Source organism: Podospora pseudocomata (genome assembly GCF_035222375.1).
Source record: "Podospora pseudocomata strain CBS 415.72m chromosome 2 map unlocalized CBS415.72m_2, whole genome shotgun sequence".
Taxonomy (NCBI): domain Eukaryota; kingdom Fungi; phylum Ascomycota; class Sordariomycetes; order Sordariales; family Podosporaceae; genus Podospora; species Podospora pseudocomata.
Window position 1 is genome coordinate 1599338 of NW_026946365.1, and position 12940 is coordinate 1612277.

The following is a 12940-nucleotide window of genomic DNA, read 5'->3' on the forward strand; positions in this document are numbered from 1 at the left end:
GGAGTAGTCCGCTTGATGACGACGTTTCTTGTTGAACGGATCGGTGATGTCCTATAGTGAAGAAAAGAGATCCATCTGTGTATATGATGCCGGCTGTACGTTTCAACTGACAAATGTAGACGCTTGTATGCCTGATGTAATGTATGGGTTTTATACAGCGTGGTGCTCTATTGTACACACCGGCGAGGTCGTGTTTAAAGATGGACTTTAGAGGTCATGAAGGGCCATGTCGAGCTCATCAACCAGAAACACCCTACTTGACCGCAGCTTGCTCGCTCGCACATCAGCCTCCCCAACGCTCTTGACGCGGGGCCGCTTGGCGATCTTGAAGGTCATAGGCCTAGCAGACCTCTCCGAGCTTGACGAAGCCGGCAGGTCGGGAGCACTCTGGTAGGGAGCAGGGGAACTCCTCTTGTTGGCCCACTTGATCCGCGTGGTCTTCTTCGAAGTGGCAGACCAGGTCGAGTCGAGCGAAGTATTGGAGCAAGACGAGGACGAGCGAGCAATCTCGAGGTTGCTGCTGGAAGTGCTTCCCGAGGGCGAAGGCACCCCGCTGCTCTCGGGACTGACCGACCTCTCCTGCGCTACCTCGAAGGCCTTCTCTAGGGCTTCGGGGGAGAGCTTCCGGTTGATGACCTTGATACGCGGCACCCGGTTTGGTGTCGTTGAGCGACTGGCAGAGTCGACAGGGGTGGTCGGGCGAACATTGGTCACCTTAATTGTGGTGATCTTGGTGGGTGAGGCTGAACGTTTGACAGAGCCAGTTGGAGGGTTGCCACGTGAGTTGACAACCTTGATCTTGGTGATTCGGGAAGGCGTCGCAGAAACGACAGCCGGAGGAGATGGTGAACGCGAGCGAGGGTTCACGAGAACAATGACCTTTGGCGGCGAAGGTTCAGTGGGAGTCCCTGACCGGGAGCTCCCCGGGGTCGACCAACCCTCGGGAATCTTGATCTTGATGACCCGGATGCTTGTCAAACTCGCCACACTCGGCGACCGCTCCGGAGTTGGCATCTTAAACTCAAGGTCCGCTAGGGCGTCGCTAGAAGAGCCATCGGGATTCTGGCGAGCATGCTCCGCCAACATATCCTTGTACTGGCGAGCGAGGTTGGTGGGCGGCGCGGTGTATTGAATGCGGATCTTGTTGGGCTGGAAATCCTCGTCCGAAACGGTGTCCATTCTGCGCTTACGCTTAACACGGAGGCTCGCCGTGGTGGAGGTCGAGGCATCCGTCTCGTCACCGCTGCCGTAGGGGTCCTGGGAGTCGGAAACAACAGTGCAGCTCTCAGCACCGCCAGCCTTGCCGGCACTGCGGCCGTCTTCGATCTCTTCTCCGGGAAGCTTGAACGGGCGACCACCGGGCAAAATAACACGCCGACCATGACGGCGGGCTTGTGTCTCTGTGAGCTCAGTGGGGACTTCCAGCTCCGAAGTCGGCTTCTCAGTGATCTCTACATTGTCACCAACTGGATCAGACTCTGGGTTGCTGGCAAGTCTAGTCTCGAGATCAAGATCGACGCGAGCAAGCTGGCCCAGGAACTCAGGAAGCTTCTCCAAAAGGCCGGATTGGCAAAGCATGGCGGCGTCGACTCGCTTGCTGGCTTCAGCATCACCACCAGACGATCGACAAGAGCGCATCTCCAGAGCTTCGTTGATCAGCTCGTCGGAAGCCAGTAGGGGCTCGGTGAATTCTGGGAACGGCTCAGAGGGGATGGCCTGCCTCTCCCAACGGCGAAACTCGCGAGGATCTCCCGACTCTGGCTCGGGCGTGGCGGTCTGGGCTGGTGTTTGTTGTTCCAGCCGGGCGTGTGCTAAGGTTGCGAGTTAGTCAATAGGTTTCGGCCACAAGCTGGGGGGAGAGGGTGGTAACGAACCTTGGGTGTTCATGTTGAACAGGTTGGGGTACTGCTTGAGAAGAGCAGTTGGTCTCTTGAAGGCGTAGTTGTAGCCTTTGTAGTATCTATCCGCCCAGTTCTTTGCCTTGGAAGTCAACAACTTGATCTCGGCACGATCGGTTGTGTTGAAGTATTTGAGGGCGACATTGACGCCCTCACGCAGGTGAACCTGCTCGCCTCGACGCGAACGGGGAAGTTGTCCAGCAGCGCCAGCAGGCCCACGAGGTAACTCGCCCGCACGCGAAGATACTGCGGTCGCCATTTCAAGCAAGCCGCGTGGAAACGAAAAGAAAATCGTGAGCGAAGGAAGAGATGGTGGGTGGGTGGTCGTGAGTGAACCAAGGAAGACTGATGAATCCGAAAAGTTGCTCGATATGGTCTTGCTTGGTTCCAAAACGAAAGATGGTTGGGAAGAAAAGAAACTCGACAAAGCAGAGAAAAGGCTTCTGATTCATACCTGGTCGGGACTTGTATGTTCTGAAGCCTGCTGTTGTTCTGACCCTTGAGTGGTGTTCCAAAGCAGATGGGGCTGATTGCAATGAAAACAGCCAATTGGTACCCGATGCCAGCTGTCAGGGTGGGAGTGAGATGGGATTGGAGCTTCTCTCATGAATGGCTGTGTGGAAGCAAGTGGGAAGTATTGTGGAGGAGTGGGAGCAAGTCGTCCAAGTGGGAACTGTGGGAGCAAAATGTCGTGCAGGTGATGGCTGTCGTGGCTGTCTGGGATGGATCTCATCGACCCAGCTATCAGCACAAGGCGGGCGAGATCAGCCAATGGCCTTGGACGTCCGAGGGAACAATTGGACAATGACCAGTCTGAATAAAGCAACAAACTAAGAGTGGCCTTCAGATGACAGAACTAGCACGAGAAGGGCCCGTTGAGTACAGCGGTTCGGCCCAGGAGTTTCCACTGTTTGAAAGAAAAGAGGCTTGGAGAAAAAAGGACACCGGCTGAACCCTAAAACGCCAACCACTTTGACACTGCTTCTGATATCGGAAAAGGAATTGAATGGGCAGATGATCTCTTCCATTGCATGAAGTGAGTGAGCGTGTAAGTGTGTAGTTCCCGTCGTGATGCCCCACACGTCAAATGACAGTGACAATGACACACCCTGCCCTGCCCTGCCCTGACCTGCCATGGGACGGATCCGGTGTGTGAGTTTGCTCAGAATGGCAATGTCTTTCTGTTCGATGTCGAATCGAGGCCCAACCGATGCCCCGTGTTGGTGGGAACTGACACGGAATACCAGGCCGTTGGGTAGCTCGAAAACTCGGAAAATGCAGGTTGCGGGCTGCCTGACCCGGACCAGATCAGCCCAAGATCTTTTTGCTTTGTCTCTCGGTATATACAGAGACAAGCAGTACGTTATGAGATGGCCAACCACGTAGCAGGCCTCGCTGCTGACCATGAATGGCCGTCGAATTCGACCCGACCCAGCGAGACGCAGAGGACCTGCCAAGACCACCATGCCGCTGCCCCGCTACGATGCGAGCAGCCTCATCTCTGCCCCGCCATTCGCACATGTCTCTGCTCACTTTTTTTTATATGCGTCTGTTGTCCACAGGCTGCAGACCATTGTTCTTACGTGGACGCGCAGATGGCTTCTTATTCTTCTTCTTGTTTAGTCCGCCCGTTGCGGCAGTCACTGGCCTACTCACTACTCACTTACAGCAAGATCAGCAACGGCTCAGCCTCCGAAGCGCCCAAGACAGCGGAACAGCAGACAGCGGGTGGAGCGGGCACCAAAACCGCCCAGAACCAGCCCCACTGTCAGATGTTCCCGCCCCTGTTGAAACAAACAGCGTGTTGTTTCAGCTTGTGGGAACCGCTGACATATTTCGTCATTGCGCTTCTCTCGACTATAATCATCACCAGTGACTCAGTTGATGACTTTGTCTCCTGGATTGTCTGCAGAAGTTTAGTCTGATGATGACTGGAGATACCCACAGGTCCGGTAGGCACTCATCGATGAGATGAACGGCGCTCAGAGCTACTTAGCGTGATACTTGCCTTAAAACGCTGAGATCCGCTCACACAAAGGCCTGGGCATCTCGACGACCACCTAACCACACCATCATGGCCGTCTTTCGGTGAGGTTCGGGAGATCCTCCCTTCTTACCGCCCAGCCAAGAAGCCATCAATAATTCCCCGACTCTTGCATGGAAACAGTTGACCAGACCTTCAGCCATCGACAATGCCATATCACACGTTCGAAGACGTCCGGTCCCATACAGGATATATCCCGTATATCCCGTATCAAGCTGGCCTGGCTCTCGTGATTGGTCTGCCCATTGATCTCCAGATCCACTTGGATGTTTCGAGCCGCTCAACAAGGGACCCTCGTGCTTCGGGACCGTCTTCCACATGGCTCCTTTGAAGGTCGATTCCGAACATCGCTCATTGTTTTCTGTCTCCAGAACTCTCTTCTCTTGATGCCTCAGTGATATCCGTTCTTTGCCTACAACTCGTCTCTTTGTTAACGGCTATCGCCACTGGAAACTGGCAGCAGCGGGTAAGCACCTCTAGCTGCATCCCCACATCTGCCACAACCACTTCAGCTGAGTGGGTGGTGGTCTATTGTCGCACACACCTCTTTGATTCTCCTTGGCCGGCCCCAACCCCTCGTTTCGACCCTTCACCCCGACCGACAAGGACTCAACGTTCCATCGGGGTCGTCAACCGTTACCCCTGACCAGCGACCCGGCTCCCGAATCTGATCTTGGTGATCTTTCTTGGACGGGGAAAGCAAAACTGCCATCCCATCTTACCGCCTCTTGAATCCCCAAGCTTTTACCAGGCGGGGTGGTGATCTTTCTTGAAACGACAGACCCGGTCCCCTTGACCTCTGCCCCTTTCGCCGCAGCCTCGCAGGAAGATCCGGCCAGCTGTCGAAGCTTTCTTTATTTACATACCCTTCTCCTGCTTCTTTCTTCGTTTCTGCTTTCCCTTCTCGCTACCACCCGCAGCAGCAAGCAATCCCCAACGCTACCCGCCAAAGGAGACAGCTTCGCCTCTTGCGAGTCCACTTGCTGAGCCGCACAGTATCGGTCTACAGCTCGACCAGCACTGAGCCTCACGGTGCCAGTCCCAACTCGACCTCCAACCTCACCTTACCATACCTACCAACTCCCCCATCTCAACCATCACAATGTCCCAACCCCCCAACCCCCGCCCAGGCCTAGGCCTCTTCACCCGAGGCCTCTCCTCCCTCTCCCAATCAACCACAGACCCCAACTCGCCCTCCGTCACCACCCCCGCCGAGCAACGCGACGACGCGAAACGAAACTTCCTCAAAGCAATGCGTCCCCTCCCCACCCAACACTACTGGAACGTCTGGTTCGACCGCCCCCCCACCTCCACCAACCCAGGGGAGGAGTACCACTCCAACCTGGAACAACTCGGCACAACCATCGAGTCGGTCCAGGACTTTTGGCGCTACGCAAACAACACCCCCGTCGACCAGATCCGGATGAAAGAGTCCATTTACCTGTTCAAGGTGGGGTTCAAGCCGATCTGGGAAGACAGGAGAAACATCCTGGGAGGGTCGTGGACGTTCAGAGTGCCAAAGGGGAACGGGCCGGATGTTTGGACGAGGGTGCAGTTGTTGGCTGTAGGGGAGAAGTTGCAGAGTGTGCTTGAGGAGGGTAAGCTCCCCTTTCCTTCCCAACAATTCCATACAAAATGTGCTGACGTGGATGAAACAAAATATAGGTGACCAAATCTGCGGTGTCGGCCTCTCGGTCAGATTCAACTCCCATCTCATCTCCATCTGGCACAGAGACTCCTCCAAGAAAAAGTCCATCGACGCCATGCTGGAGTGTGTGCTCGAGGAGCTCCCTCCTGAGCTCACCCCCAAGCCGGACAACTACTTTTACAAGAAGCACTCTGATCATGCCGGGTTCAAAGTGCCGCCCGAGTTGCAGGCCGTGATTGATTCCCAGAAGGCGAGGGAGAAGGCCGCTGCTGAGAAGGCTGCTCAGGGGGTCCAGGCTGTGGCTGGGGAGGCGCCCGAGATTAGGGAGGTGCCGCCTTCTTCTTGAGGAATGGAATGGGTGACAAAGATGTTTAGTTTGGTCTAGTTTCGTGCATCTAGTGCGGCGTTTGGCATGATTTCGATTACGTGAAGAAATAAAAAAACCCCGTGAAGGGTCGGTATTTTCCTCGCTTGAGAGGTGAATATGTACAGTTAAAGCATTTGAAGTTATCTTCCGGTTCATCTCGCCAAATTGGCTCTCCCCGGTATCAGCTTGTAGCTATGTGTAAGCTAGGTGTGTGACCCTCCCCAATCCCAATCCTCGGCACGGCTTTCATCAGCAACGTTCTTCAAGCTGTTGAGGTTTCTCGTTTTGCTCAGAGCCAACAGATGTCCCCAAGGTGCTGCCCCCTCCCCTCCTCGTATCTTCTTGGCTCGACCTTCCTTGCTTGCTTCCTGAAGAGCAGTTGCGTCTTCGTGGTCGGTCTCGCTTTTCATCAACATGCCCTCCAAAGCCTCTCTACTCCCAAGCCTCTCTCTCGGCCATCTCTGTCTTGAGCCTTTTTTCGCCTAATCTCCCATAACCAACCCTCCCCCAATCATCACCTCCAAACCCCCGCCCTCCTCATAACCCCCTCAAACTCCTCCTTCCTAACCCCCCTCCCCACCCCCGCACCCCCATTCGCCTCAAGTATCATATCCCTCAACACCTCCTCGCTCACCTCCTCCTCCATCTTCAACAACTTGGCCACCTTCTTCAAACTCGCCAACGTAATCGCATTCGACCCTTTGCTTGCAAAAAGCCCAAACGCCTCGTCCACCTCGGCCATGTGTTCCTCTGAAGAGTGCGACTTGTTGTGTATCTTGAGCGCGCAGACGGCGAAGAAGTTGGGGAAAGTGGCGTAGCCGAGTTCTTCGTCTGGGTCGAGGATAGAGAGAAGGTCCGCTAGTTCCGAGGGGGAGGTCGGGGGGAGGCCGAGGGCACTATGCACGTCAGCGAGAAGGGATGGGATATGGAAAAAGGAAACATACATCAACGCCCTCCTAACATCATGAGTAGGAATAACCCCCTCCCTCCCCTCCCCCTCCATCGGCTCCGCAAACAGGCTGAACGCCTCTCTTATCTCTGCCTCTTCCTGAGGCGTGACGTTGTGCTCTTTTGCGAGGCGGGATTGTTTGGGTGGCTGTTCACACACCATCATCAGCACCGTTTCCAACAAAGAACAGGAGATATCCATACCATTTTGACTTTTACTCCCCCCTTTCCCACTGTTGTAACGATATTAAAGGCAGTAACAATCTCGGAAATCGCTTGCGACAAACTCGCGCCTTGTCGCGATCACTCGAGCTCGCTGGCAGCGATAGCTTAGAGCGGAGAGCCACAATCGACAGTGGAGCGAACAAAGTGGGGCCAAAAATCGCGGCTTCCTCGCCTGATCACGTGAAGCATCCACTAAACCAAAAAAAAACCAAAAAAAAGAAAAGCGAACCATAAAAATCCGAGTTTCTTTGCAGGCAGAATTCTCTCCTCGACATCGACAGACTTCCCCGGCCAGCAGAATTCCAAACTCAATGCTGGCTTCTCTCGAATCCTCTCATGTCGTTTACTTCATACCGATATTCAATCACAGGATCGTCGAGAAAACGGTAGGTCTCTCATTTTCTTTTTTTTATTACTACTCAACAAAACGCTTCAAAATTTGCTAGAGCTTGTCGTCTCCAACATATCCCAGGACGAATCAAGTGTGGACAGTGAAGCAATATTAAAACACAAAACATGCCATTCCCGTTGGAATCGTATGTCCTGGGGCTCCTGCGTCTCGTCTCTTGAAAGGCGGGGTGATTGGGGTCAAAGGAGACATTTATTTGCCTAGAAATCAATAATTTTGATTGCAACTAGAGTTTATGTGCTTGAGGCTCCCTACAAGCTATCAACTCCTGCTTGCCTGCTCGTGACTCGACTCTTGCCCACTCACTTGAAGTTATTCTTCATCTCCCTGAGCTTCGTCATGATAGCAATCGGGTCCGTCTCCCCAGTTGCCTTTTGGATGGCGGGGTCTTGTGGTCTCATGAAGACGTTGTGTTGCTGGGCATGTTAGCATCCTGATTCATGTCTGGGAAGAGAAAACACACCTTCTCATCCCCAATCGTAAACTTCCCCTGCGTCTCCTTGCAATCATCCGCAAACGCCTCCAGCGCCCTCACAGCCTCGCTCTGGAGAACCGACACCCCGAATTTAACATTCGACTTGGTATACTCATGTCCGGGCTGTCCCATCATTAGCACCCACCCCCAACACCACCCAGGAAGAGGCACTCACATAAACCCTAACATCATCCCCCACCCCCGCCAAAACCACATTCAACGCCTTATGCATCTCCTCCCCCGTCCCCTCAAAAAACCTCCCGCAACCCCCGATGAAGAGCGTGTCCCCCGTGAAAATCACCTTGTCCCCCGTCTCCTTGTCCTCCATCAAGTAACAGATGCTATCCTGGGTGTGGCACGGCGTGTGCAAGGCCTTGACTTTGATGTTCTCCCCAATGGTAAAAGTCTCGTTATGGGCCGGGGTCTTGGTGACGTGGGCGCAGTCCCGGCCGCCGATAATAGGGAGTTTGGAGGGGAGCTTCGAGAGGAGGGCTTCGTTGCCTCCGGCGTGGTCACGGTGGCTATATGCTGGGGGTTAGTAGATGCCGGTGGAGTGTAAACAGGGAGATATGTACTGACTGGTGGGTATTGACGATAGAGGTGAGGTTGATCTCTTTGTTCGCGATAGCTTCTTCGAGGACGGGGAGGACTCTGCCTCTGTTGGTGGCTGTTCATGATAAAAAAGGGAGGGAAGGGTAAAAACGTACTCGGGGGGATTGGCCGGGTCGATAATGACTGCGTCTTTGGACTTATCGTCTACCACCAAATAGGCGTAGTTGTCACTCCCTTTATAACCACACTCATCATCAGTAATTGCCCCTCCCCTTCCACCGTCCTCGCACCCCCCCACCCCCAAAAAAAAAAAAAAAACTAAAAAAAACTCAACAAAGTTGAGGAGACATACACATAGGAATAGACCGGATATGCATCTTGCGGTATGTTGGCTATTCTCAACTCATCAGTAACCTCCTTCCCATCCCATCTCTCACCCGCTCGAGAAACTCACAGTGTTCACCACCGGGAAAAAGCTCTTCTTATGGCTCTGAAAAATAACACGCCTTGCTGCGTTGAAAGCGTTCATGAGTGTGATACACAAACCAAAAACACCGCTGAATTTGCAGTGAACATATAGCAGTGAAAGTTGAGAGACTCAGAGTAAGAGGGGTACTTGACACTTCATGACGTTATCACCAATTCCCGCCCCTCTAATTGGACCGATTACCAATCCATTGAGAAACACTGTCTATTTAGCAGCTTGCACGTGACCACCCTCTTCGTACTCATTTTTCCGGGGGGTATCAGTATCTATTTACACAACCCCGATGGGCTTGGGAACCCATTCCTTTTCGTCATACAACACCCAGCTTGGCGAAGACTGTTGCCGTTGTTGTTCTCTGGGCGGCTGCTGGATAGTTGTTGGCTCCGGTACAGCTTCCACCTCTGCCTCTGCCATCTTGACGTCCTCGTTGGTCCCGGGTACTGTTTCCCGCATCTGAGGTATGCTGTCTGATCCCTTAACCACCAACCCCTCCCCTTGTTCCTCCAACAACCTCGAAAGCGCCATCCCCCGCCTAACAACCTTCCCATCCGACGTCCCCCCAGCAACCTTTTCCACCACCATCTTCACCACCCCCCTCTCACACCCCCTGATCTGCTCCCAAAGTATATCCCGTCTAATCTTCTCCCCCACCGTGTCCCCCAGCTCCAAATACCTCTTCACCAGCCCCTCGACCTTTTCTTTCCCCCCTATACCCCCCTCCCCTTCCACCCCCTCCATCTTCATCTCCATCTCCATCTCCATCTCCATCTCCATCTCCATCTCCATCTCCATCTCCTCCCCATCCCCCCCTTCCAACCTCCCCCAATAGTACTGATAAATCCACCCCAACCCCTCCTCCACCCCCCTCCTCAACCTCCCCAACCCAGGCATACCCTCATGAACACCCGCATGCCTCAGCTCCACAAACTTCGCCGGCAACCCCACCACCCTCGCAAGATCAAACATACTCTGCTTCCTAACCTTATCCTGACACCCATCCAGCAACCCAGTCACAAACCTCCCAAAAGCAGCCACATACGCCGCCCTCAACGTGCTAGTGTTCGTGTCCCCCGCCTGATCAGACAATATCACCGCCGTCAGAAGCGCAGTCGACTCGACCAAATGCGGGCACGAGCCGCGGTGCGTATAAAGCGCCACTCTGTCAACCGCTTCCTGCTTTTGCTGGGTGGCGATCTCGAGGGGGAGGGAAGGGGGGGGGTAGAATTGGGAGCGGAGGGAGAGGAGGGAGGAGTGGGAGGGGTAGGGGGTGTGGATGTATTGCACCATTTTTTTTTTCCCCTTCCCCTTTTGGTTGCTGGAAATTCGGTGTGTGAAATTATACGAGCGATGTAAGCAAAGAAGGATGTAAATGTTGGTTGAGAGATGGGTGATGATGAAGAGTGGTAGAGGTGGTGGTGGTGAGACGTGAGATGTAAAGTCAAAATTTGCTGGCATGGCGGAAAATTGTGAATAAAAGCGACGACCCCAATGGGAAAATGAGGTCTAAATCGCTGCACGACACCAATACTCTCGACGCATGAAATTCAACTGAGTGAAAACAAAAAGTTTCACTTCTTGTTGAACAGGTCATGTACTTCTCATTGCAGCAAATGCTCTCACTTACACCACTCATCTCATCTCATTACTCACCTACTTAGCTCAGCTCAGCTTAGCTCATGCATCATCGAATGAAATCATCATTCATCGTCCGTCTATAAACATTGCTACCACTTTTTTTCTGTTCCCTTTCTACCTGTATCTCATTTTCGGTTTTCACTTCTTTTTTCAACCTCATGTCTAAGAAATAGTCTTCTCAACCATAGTAATCCCATACTTCACCTCCAACTCCCTCATCAACGGCTCGCAAATCTCCCAGCTCATCGGCGCCAACACCCCCTTCTGGCTAATCTTCCCCTCCAACACCTGCTTCACCGCCACCGCGCAGGGCACACCCACCGTCTTCGCCATCGCGGAGTACCCCCCAACAACACCATACTCGCACAGCGTGCTCGTCCTCGTCTCCCTGCTCCCATCCGCATGCTCAATCTCAAACTTGTGCTGCAGCATCACCAGATCCCTCTCCTTCTCCTCATACTGCATCTTCTTCTCCAACGTCGCGCAAAGCGTATCCAACGGGTTGCCCTTGGGAGTGATAGCCTCATCAGAAAACAGCCCGATCCACTTCAACCCGCTCACAATCCTCTTCTTGTCCTCCTCACTCTCAAAGCTCGCCTTGGCAAGAATGGTCTTCTCCAAATCCTCAGCAGACGTAGACGGCGCCCCAATGACAGCCTGCGTGGCCTCCTTCCAAGAAACAGGCCTGCTCAGGATATCAAGCGGGGTCTCCTCCAAAAACCCAATGTCCACCAACACCTTGATGAACTGAGGGAAACCCTGGTACCTCAACGTCCCTCTCACCACCGTCTGCGCCTCGGGAATGTTGTACCTCTCCTTATAAATAGTGCTGTCCCTGTTGGGATAAGCCACAAACGCGAAACCCGGATAGATAAAATACGGCTTGGCCGTCTTCATCAAATCCTTCCCCTGCACCTCCACCACCTCCCCGTCCTGCCACCACTTGCCCGTGTTCCTCAGCGCCAGCAGCACACCCCTCGACGACCAAGAGAACTTGTACCCCAACGGGTTATCACTGTCCTCCGGCGCAGGGAGACCACCGCAGTAGCTCAAGAAGCTCAAAATCTTGCCGCCGGCCTTGTGAACTTCATCAATAGTCTTGATGGCGTACAAATGATCAATGCCGGGATCGAGACCAATCTCGTTCATGACAGTGATACCCGCCGCCTTGGCCTCGGCGTCGAGCTCCATCATGGCGGGGGAGACATACGAGGTGGTGACGACATTCTTCTTGTTGCGGATGGCCGACTTGATGACGGTGGCGTGGAAGGTGTAAGGAATCAGGGAGATGACGAGGTCGTGCTTGGCGACTTCGGCGTCGAGGGCCGTGGGGTCCGAGACGTCGAGGGAGATGGGGGTGGCGTTGGGGACGCCCGAGGAGAGGGATTGAGCTGTGGCCAGAGTGCGGCAGGCTAAGGGGAGACGGAAAAGTTAGAGGTTTGGTTTGGTGGGGAAGTTGGATACGAGAGGAGACAGAAATAACATACCGACGGTCACGGGGATGCCGGCCTGGCTGAGGACGTCAAGAGTCGGGCGGGTGACGAACCCGGCGCCGAGCATGAGAACCTTGCTACATTGAGATTTAGTATTATGGCTTCAAATGATTGGGTTTATCACATCGTGATGTTTTGGTCGGTTGGAAGGCTGGGTAGGGATCACGAGGTGGTTCACGGTGGGGCAAACACAAGATATCAATGGTGTTGAACTTACTGTTGAGAAGCCATCTTGATCTTTTCCGTGGTAACTCTTGTGAAGTGTTCAGAGTTCTCCCCCAGTTGCTAAAACAAGACAAAAAGTTGAAGCTTGAGAAAACAAATCAGTTGACTCACTTGCCGTGTGTTACAACCTGCAGCTCTACCTTATCCACGGCGACTTGTTCCGATAACGGCCGCCCAAGGTTTTGTCAATTCAACTGAGGGGTTGAGGGGCAAACTTTCTGGGGACAGCTTCTGGGGTTGTGGGGTAGCAAAAATGGGGTGGCTTGCCATTGGTTGCCGACTTGTGTTTTTTCGCTGTTCGTGTTTCCCCTTACCCCCTGAATTTTAGCCCCGCAATAGCCAAAAGTTTGTAAGCAGCCATCATCATCACTTCTGGGGATCACATACGCATTATTTGGGACAATGGCTATTGCCGAATCAAACCTCTTAGTCCTGTCTTGAATTTGTCGGCAAAAAAAAGCCAAAAAAAAAAAAAAGCCTAATGATACAAAGTCGTGTACACTAGGTACCTTTTACACATCTTGTGTATGCCCC

At 53.4% G+C, this 12940-nt stretch overlaps 6 protein-coding genes across 6 annotated transcripts; 1 reads left to right on the forward strand and 5 right to left on the reverse strand.

Annotated features, from left to right (window-relative positions):
- Nucleotides 1-207: 207 nt before the first annotated feature.
- QC762_203510 (uncharacterized protein) lies at nucleotides 208-2631 on the reverse strand (the record flags this gene model as incomplete). The annotated part of the gene is made up of 3 exons (XM_062887246.1): nucleotides 208-1811; nucleotides 1875-1974; nucleotides 2353-2631. 3 exons carry the CDS (start codon nucleotides 2629-2631, stop codon nucleotides 208-210), a joined length of 1983 nt encoding a protein of 660 aa, XP_062747043.1.
- Nucleotides 2632-3159: 528 nt separating this feature from the next.
- On the forward strand, nucleotides 3160-6018 carry QC762_203520 (uncharacterized protein). Its single transcript, XM_062887247.1, has 2 exons — nucleotides 3160-5540; nucleotides 5608-6018. The coding sequence occupies exons 1-2, from the start codon at nucleotides 5045-5047 to the stop codon at nucleotides 5934-5936; spliced, it is 825 nt and encodes a 274-aa protein (XP_062747044.1). The 5' UTR covers nucleotides 3160-5044; the 3' UTR covers nucleotides 5937-6018.
- A 25-nt stretch (nucleotides 6019-6043) lies between these two features.
- On the reverse strand, nucleotides 6044-7292 carry QC762_203530 (uncharacterized protein). Its single transcript, XM_062887248.1, has 3 exons — nucleotides 7110-7292; nucleotides 6902-7053; nucleotides 6044-6853 (listed from the first exon to the last, which is right to left on the reverse strand). The coding sequence occupies exons 1-3, from the start codon at nucleotides 7110-7112 to the stop codon at nucleotides 6472-6474; spliced, it is 537 nt and encodes a 178-aa protein (XP_062747045.1). The 5' UTR covers nucleotides 7113-7292; the 3' UTR covers nucleotides 6044-6471.
- Nucleotides 7293-7515: 223 nt separating this feature from the next.
- GLO2 (Cytoplasmic glyoxalase II) lies at nucleotides 7516-9189 on the reverse strand. The gene is made up of 7 exons (XM_062887249.1): nucleotides 9021-9189; nucleotides 8919-8958; nucleotides 8722-8800; nucleotides 8594-8665; nucleotides 8190-8535; nucleotides 8003-8137; nucleotides 7516-7955 (listed from the first exon to the last, which is right to left on the reverse strand). The coding sequence occupies exons 1-7, from the start codon at nucleotides 9093-9095 to the stop codon at nucleotides 7842-7844; spliced, it is 861 nt and encodes a 286-aa protein (XP_062747046.1). The 5' UTR covers nucleotides 9096-9189; the 3' UTR covers nucleotides 7516-7841.
- Nucleotides 9190-9323: 134 nt separating this feature from the next.
- On the reverse strand, nucleotides 9324-10508 carry LAS1 (rRNA-processing protein las1; the record flags this gene model as incomplete). Its single annotated transcript, XM_062887250.1, has 1 exon — nucleotides 9324-10508. One exon carries the CDS (start codon nucleotides 10506-10508, stop codon nucleotides 9324-9326), a length of 1185 nt encoding a protein of 394 aa, XP_062747047.1.
- A 218-nt stretch (nucleotides 10509-10726) lies between these two features.
- Nucleotides 10727-12711, reverse strand: LYS9 (saccharopine dehydrogenase (NADP+, L-glutamate-forming)). The gene is made up of 3 exons (XM_062887251.1): nucleotides 12399-12711; nucleotides 12176-12258; nucleotides 10727-12100 (listed from the first exon to the last, which is right to left on the reverse strand). Exons 1-3 carry the CDS (start codon nucleotides 12410-12412, stop codon nucleotides 10851-10853), a joined length of 1347 nt encoding a protein of 448 aa, XP_062747048.1. The 5' UTR covers nucleotides 12413-12711; the 3' UTR covers nucleotides 10727-10850.
- Nucleotides 12712-12940: the final 229 nt, after the last annotated feature.